This window comes from Sinohyriopsis cumingii, chromosome 3, assembly GCF_028554795.1.
Source record: "Sinohyriopsis cumingii isolate HCF-2022 chromosome 3, ASM2855479v2, whole genome shotgun sequence".
NCBI lineage: Eukaryota > Metazoa > Mollusca > Bivalvia > Unionida > Unionidae > Sinohyriopsis > Sinohyriopsis cumingii.
The window spans coordinates 37,681,966-37,706,218 of NC_142963.1; the positions used below are offsets into that span (position 1 = coordinate 37,681,966).

A 24,253-nucleotide genomic window follows, 5' to 3' on the forward strand; every position below is an offset into this window, starting at 1 on the left:
TTACTCCTTACAAAATGCACAGAGCCAGATCTGCTGGGGCATTATATTATGGCAGATATGGGTCTGTGCAGTTTCCAGTTGGGTTCGTCTTATAAGCGAGTAGACACGGTATTTACGCTATTATTATTTTTTTTAAATTACGACTCTTCAGTTTTCATGCTCGAATTCTCATGTTGCGTTTTTAAGTTGTTATTGATCTTCCAAAAATGGTATTTTCCTGGCAATATTGTTGTCAGTATGTGTATAGTTATTTATCAGTTATTTATATAATCTGCTTTTTGTTTCATTTTTCTTAATTTATCAGAATTGGGTATATGTTAAACAATTTTTGGCTTGATTGTATTCTATTCTTAACCTGTGACATTCATTGTTAAACCAAGGTTTACTAAATCCACGAGTGGGTATGTGAGAAAACATGCCAGTAGCTTCTCGTGGGTCGGTGGTTCTGTCCCGGGTTATTCCGGGTTCTTCCTCCACTATTGATACTGGCCGCCATTTATAGCCTAGCTTGTGCTGAAAATGGCGTTAAACCCTTTAACAACAACAACAACTACTACTACTACTAAATCCACGAAGCGTAACAGTAATTTTACGTCTAGTATCAGATGCTTTTTCCTACCTAACGTTCTGAAAAGGGATGATAATTGCTCCATAATAATTGTTCTTTTTTCTCCTCATCGCAATGTTTTATAAATCCGATAAATTCTTTAAGTGTCTGACCTGCATTATGTTTAACCGCACAGTTGATAAAATAGGAAGGGTCAATAACGAATGACGGTCCATAAAAGGTGATCGAGATACCTTTGACAAGTGTTAGGGCTTTCACGCTTTAGTCAGTTGAAGAAGCATAGCGAAAAGTGACTTTTCTGTTTGCCACACCTTCCATTCAGTATTAAGACCGACACTTTCTGTTGACATTCAAAGATGATGAAATTCATGCTATATCTATCCAGAGTGACTTCATTTTGCATATATCGTCACATGTAATACCAATATGCCTGTCTTTGCTTTCAATGTAATATTTCACAACAATAGAAAAGAAAACTGTCAACCGAGAATGTTGTGCCCACCGATACGATTCACATTTTATAGCTTGAACATTCACAAAAGAGTGCTTGCATTTGTATATTGTATTCAATCATTCACCTGGAAAAGGACGCATAAACTGCGTTTTCCTCACTAACTTTCGAACGTATACAAGCAGTCTTATTTAAAATTATGTACATTACCAATATAGCTGTAATTCTTGAAACCAATACATGGGTTTCCGTAGCAACAAGTGGCAAAAATGTTTAAGAACTTTTTGTATATATATATCGTAAGTAAGAAAGGCTAACACGTAACTTAAAGCATGACTTGTAGATAATTAAGCATGTACGTAACGTTTTTGTATTTCAAACAATGCAAGTCTCACACGGGTACGAAACTTTAATACACGTATTGCGTTACGTTTCCGACATAGCACATGTATTCAGTAATCAAAAACATTTACAAGAGATAATAGTTGTTAGCAACCAGAATTTCACTATGTTAAATATGTCGTAACTAACACTTCTTGCAGCGCGTGGTATAAAAGTAGGTATGGGGGAGGGAGTCATCTCATTCGCAAGATTAGTTTGACTAAACTCTTGTCCCCGGAAATAATTAATACTTCAGCGAAAATAAATAGCTGGATATATTTATTTGACATCTGCCAGATACAATGCTCTATCGGCATAACCAATACACAAAAGCTGTTGTGAGCGATAACAAAAGCAGTAATTCAATTAGAGTAACTAATTACCTTTCAAAGATCGCCGAGAGTAGGTTATGAATGGCTTGTGAACGCTTTATTTGATTGTGTAGTCATGGTGACATTAAAGCCTATTCACGCGCTTGGCAAAGCAAGAAAGTTTTGTGACAGGCAGACGACAAGTCGAACATATGTTCCATGTGTGTTTAGAACTATCACTATATTTTCAATAAAATACTTCCAATAAAATGGTAGACACTCTTGGAATGAGTGTATTATTTTGTATCCAAGGGTCGTGTGCAATCCAGCTCAAATAATTCATTGATTTTAGTTCAAGAGAAAAGTAAAAATGACACCACAGTCTCTCGAATATGTCAAAAACTCCGGTCAGTGAGATACAATTATTTTTGATTTCAGATTATTCAGCGATAAAATAAAGATTCAGAGTTACCTAAAAGCCATTTGATATTTCTGCAATAAATCTATAATGTATGTAATCTAAAATGGGACTTCTAAGCTTTCATATGAAAGTTAATTTGTTGAAACCAAATACATGTTTCGTCTTTCACTGCACGTTGCATGATTGTAGACATATCCGTTAGCATTCAGAATAATTTCGATACTAAAGTTTGATAACGGTTGGTTTAGTTGTCATTTTCTTAAAGGTAAAAGTACTCTGTGATAGTATCTCATTCTGAAGAAAGAACACTAACATTTCCGGTAATATTATTTCGAAACTGTTCGACATTAAAAGAGGAACTAACAAGTATTTTAAGAGAGAAATTTTGTTCCGAAGACATATTTATATTTACCACGAATGTAGGCAATTAAATTTAGAATATTCTTAAGAATTAATGCTTAATATAATGAACTATGGCACATAGTGGGTTATCTGAATGTAAAAAAAATACGGCACATCGTGGGTTATCTGAATGTAATAAATATGGTACATGGTGGGTTATCTGAATATAATAAATTATGGTACATGGTGGGTTATCTGAATGTTATGCAATATGGTACATAGTGGGTTATCTGAATGTAATAAAATATGGTACATGGTGGGTTATCTGAATGCAATAAAATATGCACATGAATTTAAAATTCGATAGCAGCATTTGCTCGCGTAGATTATTTTTTTAACGCCATCGACCGGGACGTACTGACCTACCTAGTCAGGCTTGATACAGCCGGCAGAGATTAAAACTCTGTCCTTGTCACTGAAGAATAGGTTCAAGACCGGACCCGAACTACGAACAAATCGCCACTTAAGTTCCAACTTCAGATGAAGTTATATTTTACGTTACTCTTCTAATATCACCACATACATTCCAACGTATAATTAGTGAGTTTTCATTTCGGTTGAGACAGGGATTTACCCCATACAAGCGATATTCACACAAGCTTTCTGTTGAGGTGAATATTTTGATAAATCTTTGTATCAGTCATCATAAAAGTTAACATTAGTTTTGTCTAGATGCCTTAAATTTCATGCATTTTTCGGTTTTAATCATATTTAGAAAACGCTCGATGAAGTTTAAATGGTATAGCCAATAAAACTGTTTCGTATATGGTTCATCAGAAAATAGGCGTTTGCATTTTTTTTATTAAAGATGTTAATATGACTGTTCGTTTGTTTTTTGTTTTTTGCTGGTTTTGACGACACTTTTGACACATTGGTTATATCATAACAGAGGAAATAGGAGCTAAGTGCTTTCCCAAGGACACACCAAGTTAGTCGCAACCCTTGGATCACGAGTCCGATACTCGACCAACTCATTTGTCGCAGCTTCCCTAACATGAATATAAATGGTTGGAATCATAATGAAAATAAATGTTACATTTAAATAGCTATAAAATTAAGGATAAATAGTACACGATAGGGTTTTCTTTTCCTCAATAACTTTAAGTTTTGAAACAATGATTTACACAATCACAATAAAAGTCGAAATGTCGGGCAGACCAATGGACAGATGGATTGACGAACATATAAAGACACACGAAATAAACAAAAAACACATGTCGGGTAGACCAATGGACAGATGGATTGACGAACATATAAAGACACGCGAAAAACAACAACATTCCGTAACTTATAAGTGATATGTGATACTCTAAACAGAACATGTTTGTTTTATCGTTAGAATTCCGTCTCTGACGTCATCCTGCTTATAACGTCATTGGTGGAGTGACATTAGAGAACACCATTCGTGGTCGATTGATATATTTTCAGACAACATATTTATTGAAAATTTCTTTTTCATTCATTTAACGGAATCAATAGAACCCATTAAAATACTTTTTCCCCCATTCATGTCCCTGAAGAAAAAAAATCCACTCAAAAGAAGATGACAATATATTCATGGCCTTACCTGCAAATACTTTGTATTACAGATATTTTTTTAATAAATACTTTATTTTATATTTTGTGAGCGGGTGGGGTGGGAGAAAGCAGAAAAAGCACGTTTAGTGTGTCTTCATATATAGGTACATATCAAAACAAATCTTTTGGGTCACAAACTGACTAATTCGTTATGTTTGTTTTGATTATCTGTGCGTCTTTCTTTTAGTCTAATATTGACAACAGTTACTCAGATATGTCGCCTGCTTAATATCATATTAGTCGACTGACTTGCTAATGATTAAACGCATCTTTATGGCAAAGAGAAGCTGAGAGCGTTATTTTTCAAAATAAACTTTCTTCAAAAAATCATAATAGAAACATCAGACAAGGTTGTTGCACAAGAGTTAAAGACATTATTTGTTTCGTTGCCTTTAAAGGTAACCGTCAGGACCTTTCAAGCCGGGCGGATAACCCTAGTCGCAATGAGTCCCGTTTATCTCGTGCTTCAACTCAAGCCAGATTGGAGATTGATGAGGTAGGGTCAACATATGTCTGCCTGCTTGCCTGGCCTTCTGATGTGCTATCTGTGTCTCTCTCTCTCTCTCTCACACACACACACACACACACACACACACACACATATATATATATATATATATATATATATATATATATATATATATATATACCATCGCAAAATGTGTGTACATGTATACCAAAATAAATGCCTATAAACTTGCATACAGAATATGATTGGGTAAATTCAGAATGGCGGCCCAATAGATCAACCCAATATCAAAATGCTGACCCAGCTTCTTAGCAGAATCAAGACCCCTTTCCCAAGACTGTCACTGATTTTGTGACTCCCACAATCTTTATCTTTTCAACTGTTTGATAAGTTTTGCACATTCCTTCTCCACATTCCTTGCTGATGTGAAAATAAATAATAATAACTGTTTGTTACAGTGTTTATGAAACTCGTCATATTTAACATTACACTACATCTTACATTTGTTCTCATCATGAAAAACCTCCTTAGATCACACATGTAATAGTATCATTATATTTTATTTTCACTTTTTTAACATTTATTTTGAACCTTTTATGTGACATTTTATATTAAGTATGAATCAGTATATTTCTAGTTATACTTCTGCTGTAATATTTTGTAGATCTAGAATAGTGAAAATAGACTAAGTTTCTAAAATAGAATGTTTCCACAGGTTGGGATTATTATTTTCACGTCTTGTGATTCATTGCTTTACAGCTGGAAATGCTGCTGCGACAGAGAGTTAGGGGAAGTTTCTATGAAGTGAGGAAGAAGTTCCGGGATAATGACCCAGAGGGAAAAGGCAATGTTTCTAGGTAACAGTTTTACCTTTCAGAATAACCTATATTTACATATTTTGCTTTGATGGTTCAACAAGTTCAAGAAATTTAGTTTGGTCGATAAGATGCTGGCAAAGATTTACATGTGAAGAAGTAAGAGGAGGAGTATTTCGGACAGTCATTTTTTTTTTAGACATCAAGGTCTCTCTTAATTTCTATACCCCTTTAGCTGTTCAGACTATATGTTTGTTTTTTTTTTTACCAGCACAAAGAATTTGGAGTCTGAGGGATTTGCAGGCTATCCCAGATGATATAATATTGAAGTATGTAGTGTTCACAATTTGTACTTATTGTGCTGATATTTGTCTTTCAATTTCAGGGAAGCCATGCATAGAATTCTGACAACCATCCTTAACAGACAGGTAACACAGTCACAGTTCACAAGGCTTATGGAGAGGATAGGTTTCAAAGACCGTGCTGTGCTCAACTACACAGAATTCTTCTCTTGTTTCCGTGACTTGCCACAAGAAGACTCATACCCCACATGGATGGATCCTGTACAGAGACATCACCTGGACAAAGCCACTATGAATGCCTCACAGGTTCATGCCCAACTCAAGGAGAAGGCAAAACAGAGGTAGATGACATACATACATACATACATACATACATACATACCTACATACATGCATGAATACAGACACACTGACAGATAGACAGACAGTCAGACAGACATATATTTTATCTTTGCATCAATCAGTAACACTTAACCAAACTTGACAGTTTCAAATAATGTGTTGTATGCAAGATAAATATTGATTTTAGTTGAATTAATGTAGATGAATGTTGTAAACATTAATTCTTTTTTCAGATTCCTTGACATAGCAGACTTGATACCCCAGCTAAATCCAGGTGGATCTGGCCGAATTCTCAAGCCTGAGTTCAAACAGATGCTCAACAAACTCATGTTCTACATGGATGATGATGAGTTTGAGAAGCTCTGGCAGAAGTAAGTTAGAGATGTAACTATACTGATTTATGAATTTCTCAAAACTGGGGGTCCAGGGGCCATGTTACTACCCTGCACTGTATCAGAGCCTGTGTACATGCATTCCATTTTTTCCCCTGTAGATCTTGTTTGTCTTTGTTTCTGATATTAATGACAATGGGAAAAGACATGACAAAAAGGTCACACAGAATTATTATAAATAAGACAAATTAGGCACACAGATTACCAGTAGGTGCACAGATTGACAGTAGTCATACAGATTACCAGTAGGCACACAGATTGCCAGTAGACACACAGATTACCAGTAGGTGCACAGATTGCCAGTAAATGACATGTGTATGTAGGGTCCAGTTCTTTCCCCTATATTTGTGTATCATAATTCCCTGATGATAAAAGCAAGGAGCAGTAGTGTGGGGGAGAATAAGAGTGCATGTTTTCAGATAAGTCCATAACAGATAGTATTATAATTAAATCTGTCGTTAAGTGGTGTCCTCTAGGAATTGAAACCTCGTCTTTTATATCAGATGGTTGTGATATTGATTTCTATAATAGTTTGGTGGAAGAGACCAAAAGAAAGAGATTGTTGAGGTGATTGCTGAATACAGGTGATCTTCAAGGCAAATTTGACTGTACATTTAATAAGGAAGATAAAAGAAACTGACTGAGACAACATGAAATTTAGAAAGAAAATGCAAATCAGATAATGAATTTTGAAGGCATTGTGAATTAATTCAAAGTGAATGATGACTAATATTTAATTTGTGGTTTAAAAGACTAAAATATGTGACACTTTCAAAATATTGTATCATTAATATCTAAAACAAACTTTGAACAAAACAGATTATGATGTTGTCATATAAATTAAAATGCTTAGACACTGGGGAATCTTTGTGATTTTGGATATCCCTGAAGTGTTCTTTTATTTTCACTTGGAATTCCCTCTTGGTCTCATCTATATATTGAAACTCACAGAAAAGTGAGAGCTGTGAATAAAATTAATGCCTAAAACTTATTTATTCTTATCATTTACTTGGATCCTGATTCTAATGTTAACATTGACTGACTTAAATTGGTACAAAGAACTGACTGATTAATTCAGTTGTGTTTGTTTTTTATTTAGTTGTATTCTATTATTTTCAGTTTTAATAATAAAATTTATTTTTGTTTGTTTGTCTTTCAGATTGGTAAAATTCTACTGTTGCTAAATTTTTCGATAAGATTAAAGATAAGATCTGTTAAAATTTTACTTCAGTATATGTGATTAGTCTTAATTTCCAAATATGTCCTGATTATTACAATGGCTCCTAGCGTGTCAGTTCTGGGAATAAATTTCTGGCGTAATTTTGGACTCAGAAATGCATTTTTATAATAAGAGTCATATTGACTATTGCCACGTACTAAGCCACTGCATTCTTTTAATCAGTATGTCTCAAGTCCCAAAACAAATGAAAAAGCTGTTATCGTGTGCAGTCAAAATTCCTCTTGGCAAATCTCTCTACAGCTACATATTATCATTTGATTTGTGAAGGTGCATTGATTGATAGATAATCCAAAACACTGGACATTTGTTGTCATGTTTGTTTAATATGCTTAAATATGCTGTGTGACACGTAATAAGCATTCGTGCCACTGCAGCAGATTTTACCATCAGATTTATGTTAAGGGTCAAATGCATAGTCATGTCCTTTGTCTGGGGGGTGGGGTGGGGGGCAGCAGGGGTAGGGCAGATGGATTAGTTACCCATGCCAGAAGTCATGGGGAACTAAGACCATGGGGTAGGAGGGCTTGGGGTGCCAAAACCCATTTGGACCTTCATCATTGCCCCAGGTGCCATATACCCTTAGTATGCCACTGACTGGAACCATCATGTAAAAAGATGGAAAGAAAGAAAAATCAGTAATAATTTGGCATTCACAGGATATTTTAGTGAGTGATGTGTGGGATGGGAAACACCCTTTATCTTGGGAATGATGACATAGATGCATGCAAGATGGAAACATACACTAGAAATGTCTTGCACTGTATATTTTCTGCCTGACATGATTATTAATATTAAATTGAATATAAGAAAAGATTTAATGTAACTTGCAGAAAACATGAAAAACTGCATTATAGACCAACCAAAAAAGACATATGGGCCAATAGAAATGACAGATTTTTAAAATGAAATTTGCAGAGGATTATAGGTTTTGTTTTTAGGGGTTATTGCATGTAAGGAATTAATTTGTCTTGATTCATGTAATAAAATTGTTTCCCTTCTCCAGGTATGACCCAGATAACATAGGGACAATGGATGGTGAGAAGTTCCTGAACAGACTGGGAATAACATTACGAGGAGATTCTCGTGAAAATGGCAGACTGTCCCCAATCACAGAATCAGGTCCGTATTTTATCTCCTACCAATTACTGCAGGCTGATCAAGCCATGATTCTATTTAGAAATTGCAGAATTTCAGCTGCAATGCAGAATTGAGACAATATTTATATTTATTGCAAATATTTATGAAGATATAGACAAAGTGAAGCCAGATTTTCTATTCTTGGAAGTACCAAATATCTAAATTCCAGTGCCTTCTTAATTTTTCACAGACACTTTATCAAAATGTAAATTATTTTTCATTTCCGACATTACATGAGAGAGGCTTCAATAACTTCAGTGTTACCAAAGTTGAACCTGAAGAGTTCTCTAAAAAGCCCACTTGAACTAGAAAATTCAAATTTGCAGATTCTTCCAAAAATCTAGTTTGCTCACATTGTTACAGTGTCAGTAAGTATAATCTTTGATTTAAGAAATATTTTAGGGGAATAATTGATTATTACCATATTTACTCACTTATAAGGTAAGTCCTTTTGCAAACTGCACAGACCCAGATCTGCTGTTGCATAATAAGCCAGTATATCTGGGTCTGTGCAGTTTGTTTGGAGTAATCAGTAGAACAAAGAAGATAGACCTGGATTGGCAGGTGCATCATGCTATAGAAGATCAGGATCTTTGTTATTTGTGGTCTGACTTGACTTATAATCAAGTACATATGGTAAGCTATGTAAGATTTTTGGTCTGACTTTTCTATCATTAAGTTTACAATTCTTATCAATTGATAGTATATGTACTAGTATAGAATTTGTAATTACAACCTTATCTGCCATATTAAAATGTTTGTGTCCTGTGTTATAATCCACATTACTATATTACCACTTTGATGTGACAGTCTTTGTGTCTTATTTTTTTTCTTATTATGATGCTTATCTCATGTCTATCTCATTTTCTATGTAACTTTTATAGTTTATTTCTTTAATTGTTAATCTGTCAGTCTGTCAGTCAGCCTACCTTTCTGTCTTAGTGTGCTGATATTGATCTACATGTATATATCATTAATAAAACAGAGAGAAAGAAATTGAAAATGACAAAGAAGGAAAAGGAAGCTCTTGGTGGTACTTTTGGTAATGTAACTTTTATGTCATATTCATCCTGGTGTCCATACTGATCACACAAATGAAATGTCCGAATCTGACCATTCTTAGGTTGGAAGGATAAAATTCATATATGATTTTTAATTTATTGTTTTGGGAGAATCTTTAATCTTATCCATGCAATGTCATGATTTCTGTGAATACTAATATTTGTCAAATTCTTTACATTTATGCAAGATAGTACCCCCGCCAACAAGAGTCCATCGTCTTTAAGTATTACAAGACAATGATAGAAATAAGATTTGTTTTTGCTTTGTTAATGACACAACCATGTGAGGCATAGATATTGATATGACCTCATGTCTATATTAAGTCAGAGTGGATATTATGAGCTTTAAATTGACACCATGGACTCCATACTGATATGGCTAATGGCTTACAATTCTGGCACATTCATATTGACACAATGGACACCATACTGCTGTGGCTAGTGGCTTAAGATTCTGGCACATTCATAATGACACAATGGACACCATACTGATGTGGCTAGTGGCTTAAGGTTTTAACACAGGAATTAGCACACAGGACTCCATACTGCTGTGGCTAGTGGCTTAAGATTCTGGCACATTCATAATGACACAATGGACACCATATTGATGTGGCTAGTGGTTTATGATTCAGACACATTCATAATGACACAATGGACACCATATTGATGTGGCTAGTGGCTTAAGATTCTGACACATTGTATGATATGACTAGTGACTTAAGATTCTGGCACATTCATAATGACACAGTGGACACCATACTGTTGTGGCTAGTGGCTTAAGGTTCTGGCACATTCATAATGACACAATGGACACCATCTGATGTGGCTAGTGGCTTAAGATTCTGACACATTGTATGATATGGCTAGTGACTTAAGATTCTGGCACATTCATAATGACACAGCTGACACCATACTGATGTGGCTAGTGACTTAAGATTCTGGCACATTCATATTGACACAATGGACACCATGCTGATGTGGCTAGTGGCTTAAGGTTTTAACACAGGAATTAGCACACAGGATTCCATACTGCTGTGGCTAGTGGCTTAAGATTCTGGCACATTCATAATGACACAATGGACACCATACTGATGTGGCTAGTGGCTTAAGGTTTTAACACAGGAATTAGCACACAGGATTCCATACTGCTGTGGCTAGTGGCTTTAGATTCTGACACATTCATAATGACACAGTGGACACCATACTGATGTGGCTTGTGCCTTAAGATTCTGACACATTCATATTGACACAATGTACACTATACTGATATGGCTAGTGGTTTACAATTTTGGCACATTCATAATGACACAATGGACACCATACTGATGTGGCTAGTGGCTTAAGATTCTGACACATTGTATGATATGGCTAGTGACTTAAGATTCTGGCACATTCATAATGACACAGTGGACACCATATCATTGTGGCTAGTGGCTTAAGATTCTGGCACATTCATAATGACACATTGGACACCATACTGATGTGGCTAGTGGCTTAAGGTTCTGGCACATTCATAATAACACAATGGACACCACCTGATGTGGCTAGTGGCTTAAGATTCTGGCACATTCATAATGACACGATGGACACCATACTGATGTGGCTTAAGGTTTTAACACAGGAATTAGCACACAGGATTCCATACTGCTGTGGCTAGTGGCTTGAGATTTTGGCACATTGCATGTACTTCACATATGGTTGGCTGTAAAAAAATAAAATGGGGAAACGTGATTTTTTTTTTACATACCCACCATGTGTATTTATGTATTTTTCCTTTTATATAACTGTTTACAATAAAATAAAAGCTTATGCATGGGTAATTCAGTACTGACTAAGTTAAGTGCTTGAGATTTGTTTGGCTTTTGATAGTTTGGCTAAAAGTAATTAAATATACAATGACAGCTTACAGTCCAGGCAATTTCAGGTTCTTTCTGATCTGTTTATTACCCTTGTCCACGAAAACAGATAATGTTGATGCAGGTACATTGTGAATTGATGGTCCAATTGATACTTGCTACAAGGAGTTCCATATGAAAATCTCTCAGGGATTTTCAGAATATAAATGAACATATACATGCTACTACTATATATATATATATATATACATACACACACACACACACACACACACATGCCAACATGAACACAATTACAAAATCACATAAACTTGGTCATAATGCTTCCAACCCATTCCAGATTAATTGAAGAACATATACATGCTACTACTAATATACATCTATATATATATATATATATAGAGAGAGAGAGAGAGAGAGAGAGAGAGAGACACACACATACACACACAGATGCCAGCATGAACACAATTACAAAATCACTAAAACATGGTCATAATGCTTCCAACCCATTCCAGATTAATTGAAGAACATATACATAACTGTTAAACTGATTTCTTTTTAAGTAAAAACCTACAAGTACTTCATGAAAACTAATTGGGAGTTTGGCCCAATCACTCTGTAAAACAGCTTTAATATCAATGGTACATAAATGGTTAAAAGCACTAGAAGAGGGAAAATTTATAAGGACAGCTATGGTTGATTTCAAAGAAGCATTTGACTTAGTTGACCATAAAAATCTTTTGGAGAAACATCAGTTTTATAAATTTGGATAGACTGCTATAAAATGGTTTTCATCTTATCTCACAGAAAGGTACCAAGAAAGTCACAGTAAATATGTTGTTGTTGTTGTAGGGTCTAATGATTTAGCACCATTTTTCAGCACACCATAGACTATACATGGCGGCCAGTATTAATGGTGGAGGAAGAACCCGGGAAAACCACGGGAACAACCACCTACCCACGAGAAGCTACTTGCAAACTTTCTTACTTATGGTCTTCTAATCAGTGCCCTTCTGTTTTTGATCTTCATGATTAGTTGCCTCTTTACTTACAAAACAATATTTAAACTATAAATCTGTGTGCTGATGATACCATAATTCTCTGCTGAACAGTTCTCTTAGTAGCACCAGGCAAGGGGCCCAAGATGATTTGGAAACTTGGTGTAAACAGAATGGAATGACTCTAAATATATCAAAGACTAGATGTATTCTGTATTAAACCACAAAGAAATCAAGATTATCTGAAGCAATACAGGATCTTTCTTATAAGAATGCCTCACTGCATGTTGTCACACATTATATTATTCTTGTTGTGCATGTCAATAACAGCCTATATGGAGTGAACACATTAGACAAGTAATGAAAAATGTCTCATTTACACTCTGCTTGTTATCAAACTATCAAAGGTTAAACACGTAATTTTGCCCCTTTTCTCACCAAGTTGGGTTTTATTCAAGCTAGTTTAAGCCCTACTTTGATTATTTTATTTGGAATGGGGAAATTGTTGTCAAACTTAACTGTCTAAACTATTTCGACTCAAGAAATGAATATCTGGGGAAAATGACACAGATTCCATTGATACAATGGACTAGGAAGACTTTAAATTAAAGAAAGGATATTTACTAGAAAGTCTAAAGTTAAGTACAAAATTTCAAACCAGTAGGGTCCTTAGTACCTCAAAACTATAATGCTGAAGCAACAACAAGCACATCCAGATGATCTATATCAAGTAATAATTTCAAGATTCCAAAACCAAATAATAATTACAAAATTCAAAAAAACAATGGGGTGGGCAAACTATGGCCCGTGGGCTGCATGTGTCTTGCCAAGGGCTTTCATGCGGCCTGCCAAGGGTTTTCATGCGGCCTAGGAACAAGTCATCATTCGCACTGACTCTGTTTATGTTACCCTGTTTATCAAATAAATGTGCTTCTTTTGAAGTTTAAGTGTAAGTTTTCAAACATTAACAACATAATAAACAATTGAAAATTAATTAGATGTTATTTAGAAAAACCTTTTGTTTTTGCTATTTCAAATATTAATTATTTTACTTAATGAATTATGCGGACCATGACAAGGTGTAAATTTGTGTATGCAGCACTTGCACTGGAAAGTTTGCCCACCTCTGCTCTAGCCATTTGATTTGGAATAGTTCACCAAAATATGTAAAAGAAGCTCCTTCACAGAATAGGAAAATGGCTACATTATATATCTGTATGATTAATAAATAGTCTTTCATTTCTCCAGCTTCCTCCCTTTTCTATTTTCTTTACAATATCATACTGTTATCCACTGCCTTCAACTTTTCCTGTCAGAAGAAATTGTAAATAACTGCACTTTGGTGCATGCTTGTACATTGACTTTCATATATTTGTAGTCTTCATGGTCGTTTCCTTTCGAGAGCCTGATTAATTTTATAAATCTAATACATGTATATTTGAGTAACCCTCTGAAAATAAAGACTTTATTATTGTTATTGTCATTATCCTTCAAACTAGGCTTTGGGGATCCTGATAAATTTTGTTCTTTATGCCCTGTTTTTGTGTGCATCACAATTTAAGAAAATTGCTTTTTTGAGTTCCTAAAAAAACAACCTAACACTACATATGCATCTGAAATTGTGCAATATCATTTTCATTGGGTGTGACCATCTCATTTAAACTGCAGTTTCTTTCACACAACTACCATGACCCCACTCTTTTGGAAATATGTCATTCGCAATAATGTATGTACAATGCAACTGACTTATGGTTTCTTTGTAATTTTTATGGAGTTATGTAGCTTGCAAAAGCTTGAAAAATGAGTTGATGTGAAAAAACTAGTTGATACAGTGTAAGAACATGTCAACAGTAAGCTCAGAGTTTGTCTTGTGTATAACTTAAATACTGTAATATTAAGTTCAAGGCCTAAAAAAGGATTCTTTTCAGATTGGTAGTATTCAAAGGAGTTTCAATGTTGCCAAGAATAAATTACTATTGTTATGTAATCTCGTCAGTGTTACATTTTGGTGTAAATTGGATCAATGTTAGAGAAGAAGTTAGAAAACAAATAGAAAGTATGATTTTATAATCAATAGAATTGAAATTTAAAGGCTTTTTTGTATAATTTAAAAATGTATTCCAAGTTTATTGATTAATCATACACTTCAGATTGATCAAGAAGTTTTGGATCATTTTTCACAGAAGCCTCTTCCAAGAGGACACCTCGTCGTAAGGAGATTGAGCGTAAACAGTCTCTGGATGTGGAAATTTGGCTGAAGAATAAGTTCCGTGAGGGATTCCTCCAGATGAGGGAAGCATTTGAATCCAAGGACACAGAAGTAAAGGGAACTGTAAGTGATGAAGAAGACAGGCCTCTTTTTTTTAAGCCAACATATGATGGGTTATTCCACCCACTCATTTGGGCAACTCAGATAAATTCCTGATACATGCATATAGTCTGTGGAGTTTATAAGCCTGCATATCAAGGGCTATTCCATCCACTCAATTGGGCAACTCAGATACATTCCTGATACATGCACATAGTCTGTGGAGTTTATAAGCCTGCATATCAAGGGCTATTCCATCCACTTAGTTGGACAACTCAGATACATTCCTGATACATGCACATAGTCTGTGGAGTTTATAAGCCTGCATATCAAGGGCTATTCCATCCACTCAGTTGGACAACTCAGATACATTCCTGATACATGCACATAGTCTGTGGAGTTTATAAGCCTGCATATCAAGGGCTATTCCATCCACTCAGTTGGACAACTCAGATACATTCCTGATACATGCATGCCAAAATATAAATATATATATTTAAAAATAGATCATAGTCTATGGAGTTTATTTTTTATTTTCTATGACTTACAATAATTCCTTGCCGAAAAATGGCATGGGCAACTGAGACAGTAGTGACAATAACAACTTCTTGCTTGCATTTTGTTTGGTAAATGATATTTGTTACAACACTCTTAGCAAATCAAATCAGTCTTATTAATTTACAGGCAGAACATGATTTTTTAAAATTTATATTTTTTATTTCTATATCATTTTTTTCTGACATTTAAATTTTATGATACCAGGTTCCTTATGTAAAGAAAATTAAATGCTTTGAAAAATATCCTCATGCTTCATTGATGGATTAAATGTTAATCCTGTTTTATTTATGATTTTATGACTAAATTAATCTTCATTTTTGTTCAAACTTATTCCTCCCTCAAAAGGTGCCCTACGATGTCTTCCTGGCTGTCCTTGCACAGTTTGGTTTGAAACTGGAGAAGAAATTCCTAGCAGCCTTCTTGTCTCGATGCAGTGTATCAGCACGCAGAGATGGCACAATTCCCTACCGAGAATTTCTGCACCGTTTCCAGGATCGCAGTGAGCAGGGCATGACTCACAACATTCTGACTAACAAAAAGCACAGGCTAGTCCGACTGTTAGTTATCAAATTTTTAATTAAGCGTGCAATTAGATGTGCCGCACTGGTGTGATGTGCTGTGGAATAGTTTTGGTTTGTATGGGAATTTCATCTGTTCTGCTCTATTCTTTCTTTTCAACCTTCAAACAGGCTGATATATTATTTTAAAATGTCAGAATCACTTTCAGTGATCCAAGTTTTATTACACTCACTACTTGCAGCAAGGATGTCATCTTAATTTGGTCCAGTCTGTCTGCGAGTCCAGCAAAGCTTCTGTATAGATAAATTAGATAGGCTACAACATTTGTATGCATATGCAGATATGACACTACAGCAATTATTCAATTTTTAAAAATAAATTTGGGATATTTTAAGCTTATTTTGTTTAATCCTTTTGCAAAAACTACTTGTCAGAGACAAATGTAGTTTATTAGGTATGTTTTGGTATATATGTTGATACAATTGATGGTGTCATTTCCACCCACCCACCCACACACACACACACACACACACACTGCTTCAAAAGTTAGTTATCAGTCTCAAATATTTGTAATGCAAAACTTAGACATTATTTTAGCCTAGTAACTGTAACACTTGGCATAGCACCAGAACTGAATCAGACTCTCACATTAACCCCATTTTGAAAAAGTTTTGATAAGGTACGGATTAAATTTTATTCTTGTTTTTCAAAACAATTTCATGATTCACTATTGAATGTCATGGAGAAAATATATAGACTGAATGCTAATAGTTACCTTAAAATAATGCTTATACAGACTCACTACAAAAATATAGATAAAATTCATCCTGAAAAAAAAACAACAACAGTTCACTGCAGAAACAGAAGCTAAATGTATTAACAACAGTCAGAGAATCATTGTGGTCAGTTATGATTTATTTTGTATTTTTATAATGCATGGGTGATGGATTACAGTACATTTGGAAGGTGATTTATTTTTATGCTTGACTGCATTCTGTGTATTTGATTTTAAGTACAGGTTAAGCACAAACTGGGTGGCACTTAATTGTTTTGATTGTGGAATGGAAGAAACACAGGAGTTAGAGAATTTAAGGGGATAATTATTTGTTCCTTTCTATATCATTAAAAAAAATTGTCTTTTTCTTCAGTTCAGAAATTACAAATATTTATAGAAATGCTTGATTTCAGTTTGATTATCATGCTTTAATATGTATAATGTGCACTTAATTATGAATAGCATGGATCCAGTCTTTCGGATATTACATAATCTTCCTATAGATCTGAGCCTATTCTATAGAGTCTAATAATAATTTTTAAGCAGACAATACAGACTCTGAACTGTCAACATATTATATGCCAGTAGATATGAGTCTGCTTTGTTCAAAATTAGATGTGTTACACAAGCCAAGAAAGTAGAAATGACTAGAGTTATTGTCATCAGACTTGGATATTTATTATACACAAGCAAAGACTGTAGAAATGCCTTCAGTTATTGCTCTCAGACTTGGCTGTGTGTTATACACAAGCCAAGACAGTAGAAATGCCTTCAATCATTGCCATCTGACTGGGATAGTGTTATACACAAGCAAAGACAATAGAAATGCCTTCAGTTATTGCCATCTGATTTGGATATCTATTATATACAAGCCAAGACAGTAGAAATGACTTCACTTTTTACCAGCTGACTTGGATATGTGTTATACACAAGCCAAGATGATAGTAGAAATGCCTTCAATCATTACCATCTGACTTGGATATGTGTTATAAACAAGCCAAGATCATAGTAAAAATGCCTTCATTCATTGCCATCTGACTTGGATAGGTGTTATACACAAGCCAAGACAGTAGAAATGCCTTCAGTCATTGCCGTCTGACTTGGATATGTGTTATACACAAGCCAAGACAGTAGAAATGCATTCTGACTATAAAAAGCTTGTCAATATATTTCAAGATTTTATTAATTCTAGCTTCCATATAAATACTGTAAATTCACTTTTATTTTGGTAGTTTTAATGGATTTCTTGGTTCCTATAAACATTGACATATGCCCGTGTGATAAATGTTTGTTGGGTTATTTAGTTCTAACATAGAGTTAGTACAGACAACTCAAAAGCCTTGTTTGGATAAATAGACTTTCATGTAACTAGCATTCGTTTTTTTATAGAACAAAAGTACAAACAGAAAAGTTTCACACAACTATTTTCCTCTAATTATCCTTGCTGGCTAAAGTTTGTTCAGCTTAGCATAGCAGATGGTGTCTGTGCCTGTAGCTCTTTCACATAAGCATCTTGAAATGTAGCTAAAATTAATGAATTCATTTTGTACACAAATTATTTTAAGGTTATTTGTATCAATATACAGAGCAAGACTGCTCATTCAATATATGCTGAAAAAAAGGTCCGTATGCAGGTAATCCACCATGTTGGACCTGGAGCTATGATGTCCATTTTTGATACAAGACTAAGTGGTTATGGGAGACATCATCTGCTACAAGTAAACAATCATCATCTACTAATTGGACAGATTATATCATAAACAGACATTAAATAGAAATTTAAAACAGTATAATGAAAACTAGATGATGCTGAGAATGTTTGTTTATTCTGTGGCAGGCAATGGATCACATAGACTGGTCACTATCATAATGTATGACTGTAGAATAGTTAATACCATGTGATCAACTTTCAACCAATAGGATGAAGTTTTACATATGTGATTTGCAATAATTTTCCATATAATGTATCCCAACGTAACCTAACTTATATCATAGTACATGTTTACGGATCACCTGAACAGCATTATAGTGAGGGAATACTGCATTTACAAAACCAGCAATCTCATGGAGCCAGTCAAAGTCTCCTTGAACAGGTCTAACCACAAAACAAACTTTTCAATCAAATTAAAGTAAAACTTTAATAAACAAAGATCATATTAACAAAACTGTACTGATTTCAACAATAATAATAATAATAATTACTGTTTTTACCATTGTATGACATGAATCCAGTCATGAACATTGCAGCCTCAGATCTGTCATGGCATATTGTGCCAAAAGATCATGTTATACACTATTCAGTAAATGAATGAATGGAATGTGCAGTGTGTAACATGATCTGTCAACCAATTATGTTGTAATTCATATATGGGTGCATGTTACATTATTTCTCCCATGATAAGACTGGGGTATGTATTACAATATTTATGCAATGATAAGAACAGGGCCTATTACAGAATGTAGGCTATGGTAAGACTAGAGGGCCTATTACAGTATTTTATTCAATGATAATGCAGGGGCCTTTTACAGCATTTATGTCATGATGAGACAAGAGGGCTTTAATATGATATTTCTCCTATGATAAGACCAGAGGGCTTTAATATGATATTTCTCCTATGATAAGACAAGAGGGCTTTAATATGATATTTCTCCTATGATAAGACCAAAGGGTCAGCCTCATAAATTTGTCAAAACATAGGCTTATTATGACAGTTATATCCTTAATAAAAATTTGCCAGATTTTTAAAAATAACTGCGAAGTGGTGGGTGTTGTTTATCATCATACATGGACTTATTATCAGATAAATTGTAAGAAAATCAACTATTTATTTTAAAATGATGCGCATGTTCTTTTCGTTTTTATAAATAGCAATTGTTCTCACAACAGGTTTAATGACAACAGACCAGACTCTGAGGGAGGTTTATCAACACTGAGTGCCATTGAGTCTCAGCTCATGAACATGTTCCAGAGAGATTTCCTTTCACTTCTTGGCACATTCAAGTGAGTGGATAGAATCTGTTTAACACTTTGTTACCTATCTTATAGTCATATTTCTGTAATTTGTAAACTATGCAAGACAAAAAATAATGAATTTGGGTAGAGAATTTGAGTAGATGAATTTGGGTAGATAATTTATATACTCAGATTTGTTGCAGGGTAAGCTATACATTTCTGTGTTTTCTAGTATGTTAATTTATGCACAAATGATTCTTGCAAGTGAATATCTGTTTTATTTATAGCAAGAAATTTGGATTGAATTGGCCTTACCACTGAAGAGTCAAATTCAGTATTAAATTTACAGTAAACATTTGATATCCAGAATTTTCATTAATTTGGCATCAGATACAGTATGTCATTCAGTGTATCAAAGCTCACTTTGATATAATAGTTTTGCATTGAATTGTAGGAGTATTGACAAGCTGGGAACCAATGTGATCAGCCAGGAAGAGTTCCGAGCTGCCATTGAGAGCCGATTTCATCTGACCCTGACAGATTCCCAGTATGATACGTTTATAGACAGAATTCCACTAGATGAAGATGGAAATGTGAAATATGCCGAGTTCATGCAGCAGTTTGATACAAAGTAAGTTTTTATACACTTGCCATAAGGTGGAACATATTATGTTATGATTCGTTCATTGGTCCATCTATCTGTTGCCTATTTCATTTCTGCATTCTAACTCGAGTTTTCTGTCCTTTATAGTTACCAAGTTTTATTCATGTCTTGCATTTGGGGTAAGGAAACCTATCAATTTTGTGGTAAAAAGTTAAAGGTCATGCTCACTATGACGGAATAAAGAAAATGGTTTCCACACAATAACCTGGACTGAACTTAGTGAACAATTTGCACTTAGAGTACGAAAAAAGTTTGTCAGTTTTAGAGTCAGAAGGTCAAAGGTCAAGTAACTGTGACTGAAGGATGAAAACTAGAGTAGCTTAAGTTCCAGACCATGTACCTTGACCAGAGTTTGAGAATGGCTTGCACTCAAGATATGGACAAGGCTTATTGATTTTGGGGTTCAGAAATCAAAGATCAAAGATATTATGGCTTAAAGAAAAATTCTTTTATTCTTCAGAAAAACTGTTATTCAAGCTTGTCATTCAAGATCTTCAACTAAATTTTGTGGATGGCTTGAATTTAGGGTAATAAGAAACCATTAACACCTGGGTTCTAAAGGTCAGAAGTCATGGTCTGATAAGAAAAGAATGGCTTCTGCACAGTAAGTTTAGTTCAAGGTTGCATACCTTGACCAAAGGTCTAGACAATTAAGACCTGTTGGTAAATAATGTTTGGAGTCAGCCATACCCTATTAATGCCTACACGGAGGACTATTAAATACTGGGTGGGAGTATAATGTCACTTTCATGGTACTCTTGTATAGGTAAGTAAGATTAAGTGAACAACGTATACTTATATGTAATTGTATGTGTATTGTGTGAAATCTTAGGTGGAGAAGTCATTGAGCATGCGGCCACTGACTTTATGTGTTGCCTATACCAAAATAACAAGTCCACTGGAGGCCCCGAGTGGTCAAGTGGTCTAAAGTGTTCTCCATTACGGATCACTGCCATCTAACCTCTGTCTGCATGGGTTCGAGTCTCAGATTCGGCCAATGTGGCTATGCGAGAAAGCTTGCCAGTAGCTTCTCAACAGTCAGTGGTTCTTTCTGGGGATTTCCCGGGTTCTTCCTCCACCATTAATACTGGGTACCATGTATAGCCTATCGTGTGCTGAAAAATGGTGTTAAACCCTAAAACTACAACAACAACAACAAGTGCACCTGAGATGCCAGAAAAACACATACAGTAACTAAATGAATCTAACTGGCTTTTTGTCAGTGGAAATGATTAAGTTAAAAACCGAATTTACAGCTGAGTTTATAATATCATGTCTATTGATGAACATTAGCTTGTAAATAATACCTGTATATGATAAAAACTTATGAAATCTTAATTTCTGAAATATTTCCAAAAGACATTCATGTACAGCTGTGTTTCATATCTTAAAATGGCAACTTTTGAGTCTTTAACAGGCAGCATACATAAGCATTTTTGTTCTTCAAGCAATGGTTACTGTATTGAATTCAATTTCTGTTTCTTAATTAAAATTCTATATCTGTATTGAAAATTAGAAATTAGTGTACATTCTATTTAGAAATTAAGGGTGTCCAAAGATGAACACATATAGTAATTATTGAATTGACTGCATGTGCACACACACACACACACACACACACACACACACACACAACACACACACACATATATACACATAGAAGAATATTGTTAAGTTACCAAATATATTAAATCCATGTTAAAAAATCAGATTTTACAAATAATAATGCATGTTAAATATTTTCTACGATAATACTCTTGCCAAATTTGGATATTTACTTGCTGGAGGCCTTAACTCCAACACAGAAGAGCTATGGATTTGTTGCAGAAAGGGGAAAAATACAGGAGATGCCTGTTGGATGTATAACAGTATGTTGTTGGAGCAACTTTGGTAAAGTACATGTATCTTGCTCAAAAGAGCAATGAAATGCCCATGGTAAGTCTGTGTCCTCATTAAAAAACACTGAAATGCCCATGGTAAGTCTGTGTCCTCATTAAAAAACACTGAAATGCCCATGGTGAGGCTGTGTCCTCATTAAAAAACACTGAAATGCCCATGGTAAGTCTGTGTCCTCATTAAAAAACACTGAAATGCCCATGGTAAGTCTGTGTCCTCATTAAAAAACACTGAAATGCCCATGGTGAGGCTGTGTCCTCATTAAAAAACACTGAAATGCCCATGGTAAGTCTGTGTCCTCATTAAAAAACACTGAAATGCCCATGGTAAGTCTGTGTCCTCATTAAAAAACACTGAAATGCCCATGGTGAGGCTGTGTCCTCATTAAAAAACACTGAAATGCCCATGGTGAGGCTGTGTCCTCATTAAAAAACACTGAAATGCCCATGGTGAGGCTGTGCCCTCATTAAAAAACACTGAAATGCCGATGGTGATTCTGTGTCCTCATTAGAAAATAATGAAATGGCCATTGTGAGTCTGTGTCTTCATTAGAAAACAATGAAATGGCCATTGTGAGTCTGCGTCCTCATTAAAAAACAAAGAAAACAAAATTATTTAGCAATACATTTATTTGTAATTAATTGTGTTCTCTGTTCTTCTTCAGGGGTATGGCACCTAGTCTTTTTGACAAAGAAATGGCCAAGCCTGTCCGAGCAGATGAACCCACCATGCCACCTATTCAAGAGGAAGCAACTCCAAGATTAGAAGGAGAATTACAACAGCAGAAACCTGATGTGCTAAAATTAGATGAGTCTTTAGATTCCGTCACACGCCGCTCATCTCAAGAACTATTTAAGATCTTAAAGGATCTACTGGCAAAACGTTTCACTGATGTGGAAAGAGCTTTCCATGATTTAGATGAAATTAATTCCATGAGAATATCACAGGAATTGATGTACCAACTTCTAAGAAGGTACATGTACTTCTGTTTTCAACAGTCATCATAGGATTTGTCTTCTTGATCTTATTTTTTCCTCAGAATTAATAAGCAAGAATACAACATCAGTGTAACAAGCTGAATTCAAAATAAATACTGATAAATGCTGTACAATATTCTCATGTTGGAATATGATGTTCTTCAGACTGCTCAAGTCAAATGCAGCCATCTAGATCAACTTGATGTAAAATAATTTACACCTTTAAAGAGATATCCACAAAAGTTTAACAAAAATGACAAATTCTGTAGGATAGTACTGAAACCGTTTCAGATGTTCATATTTTATTTCTAGCTAAGATATAAAATTATGAAATAAAAAATTTATGTTATGATATACAGTTCAAAGATATGTCCCAGACACCCAAATGCATGTAAATTTAATTTTTCTAACTGGCAATTTTATGTAAGATTTTTCATTTTCAACATATGATAAATAGAATCCTCATTTAAAAAAAGAAAAATTGATGAAATGTATTTCATAATTTAATGTCATACAAAATTCATATGCAAGATCCTCTGACACTAAAATCGTATTTAAGATCCTATGTTTTACTAAAATCATATAAAAATCTTCTGTTATACTTAAATCATATGTAAGACACTGTCATACAAAATTCATATTAAGATCCTCTGTCATACTAAACTCATATGTAAGACACAGTCATACACAATCATATAAAGATCCTCTGTCATACTAAAATCATATTTAAGATCCTGTCATACAAAATTCATAATAAGATCCTCTGTCATACTAAAATCATATTTAAGATCCTGTCATACAAAATCACATAAAGATCCTCTGTCATACTAAAATCATATTTAAGATCCTGTCATACAAAATTCATAATAAGATCCTCTG

At 34.6% G+C, this 24,253-nt stretch overlaps 1 protein-coding gene across 3 annotated transcripts in view; it reads left to right on the plus strand.

Moving 5' to 3' along the window:
• The window catches only part of LOC149802711 (EF-hand calcium-binding domain-containing protein 6-like), a 48,000-nt gene that overhangs the window by 13,099 nt on the left and 10,648 nt on the right, over positions 1-24,253 (plus strand). For 2 of the 3 annotated variants that reach the window (XM_089952119.1, XM_089952120.1), the window contains 11 exons: positions 4,511-4,608; positions 5,341-5,438; positions 5,782-6,039; positions 6,274-6,411; positions 8,676-8,791; positions 9,795-9,851; positions 14,908-15,056; positions 15,936-16,135; positions 19,772-19,885; positions 20,292-20,468; positions 23,062-23,370. In XM_089952119.1, coding sequence (XP_089808245.1) covers positions 4,511-4,608; positions 5,341-5,438; positions 5,782-6,039; positions 6,274-6,411; positions 8,676-8,791; positions 9,795-9,851; positions 14,908-15,056; positions 15,936-16,135; positions 19,772-19,885; positions 20,292-20,468; positions 23,062-23,370 — 1,714 coding nt within the window. The remainder of the gene's footprint in view (positions 1-4,510; positions 4,609-5,340; positions 5,439-5,781; positions 6,040-6,273; positions 6,412-8,675; positions 8,792-9,794; positions 9,852-14,907; positions 15,057-15,935; positions 16,136-19,771; positions 19,886-20,291; positions 20,469-23,061; positions 23,371-24,253) is intronic. The other variant, XM_089952121.1, reaches the window with a different exon arrangement.